This window comes from Eimeria mitis, genomic scaffold (genome assembly GCF_000499745.2).
Source record: "Eimeria mitis Houghton genomic scaffold, Emh_scaff271, whole genome shotgun sequence".
Taxonomy (NCBI): Eukaryota; Apicomplexa; class Conoidasida; order Eucoccidiorida; family Eimeriidae; genus Eimeria; species Eimeria mitis.
This window is the reverse complement of record NW_013571055.1, coordinates 15,406-15,723: the sequence shown is the minus strand read 5'-3', so window position 1 is coordinate 15,723 and position 318 is coordinate 15,406. Positions and strand designations below refer to the sequence as shown.

Below are 318 nucleotides of genomic sequence, written 5' to 3'. Positions count from 1 at the left end.
ATATATATATATATATATATATATATATATATATATATATATATATATATATATATATATATAGTATAGGTTCATTCTGCAGCACCACTACCACCACCACCACCACCACCACAACCACCACCATAACCACCACCACAACCACCTGAGTACCCACCTCAGGGCCAGCTCAACTGTTTGCAGCTGAGAGATGCCTGCGGTGGGGAGACAGTGGACGTGCCGCAGCAGCTGCAGCAGCACAACGCATGCAGCGCAGCACGACCTAGGCCTGAGACAAGGGGACCCGTGAGGCAATAGGAGACCCTCCATACACCCTCTCTA

General features: G+C 47.5%; 1 protein-coding gene across 1 annotated transcript in view; it reads right to left on the bottom strand.

The window, feature by feature from the left end:
• Positions 1-318, bottom strand: part of EMH_0006250 (uncharacterized protein) — a gene marked incomplete at both ends in the record, with an annotated part of 12,422 nt that overhangs the window by 7,616 nt on the left and 4,488 nt on the right. Inside the window, one exon of the mRNA XM_013497493.1 lies at positions 155-191. Within this exon, the coding sequence (XP_013352947.1) occupies positions 155-191 (37 nt within the window). The remainder of the gene's footprint in view (positions 1-154; positions 192-318) is intronic.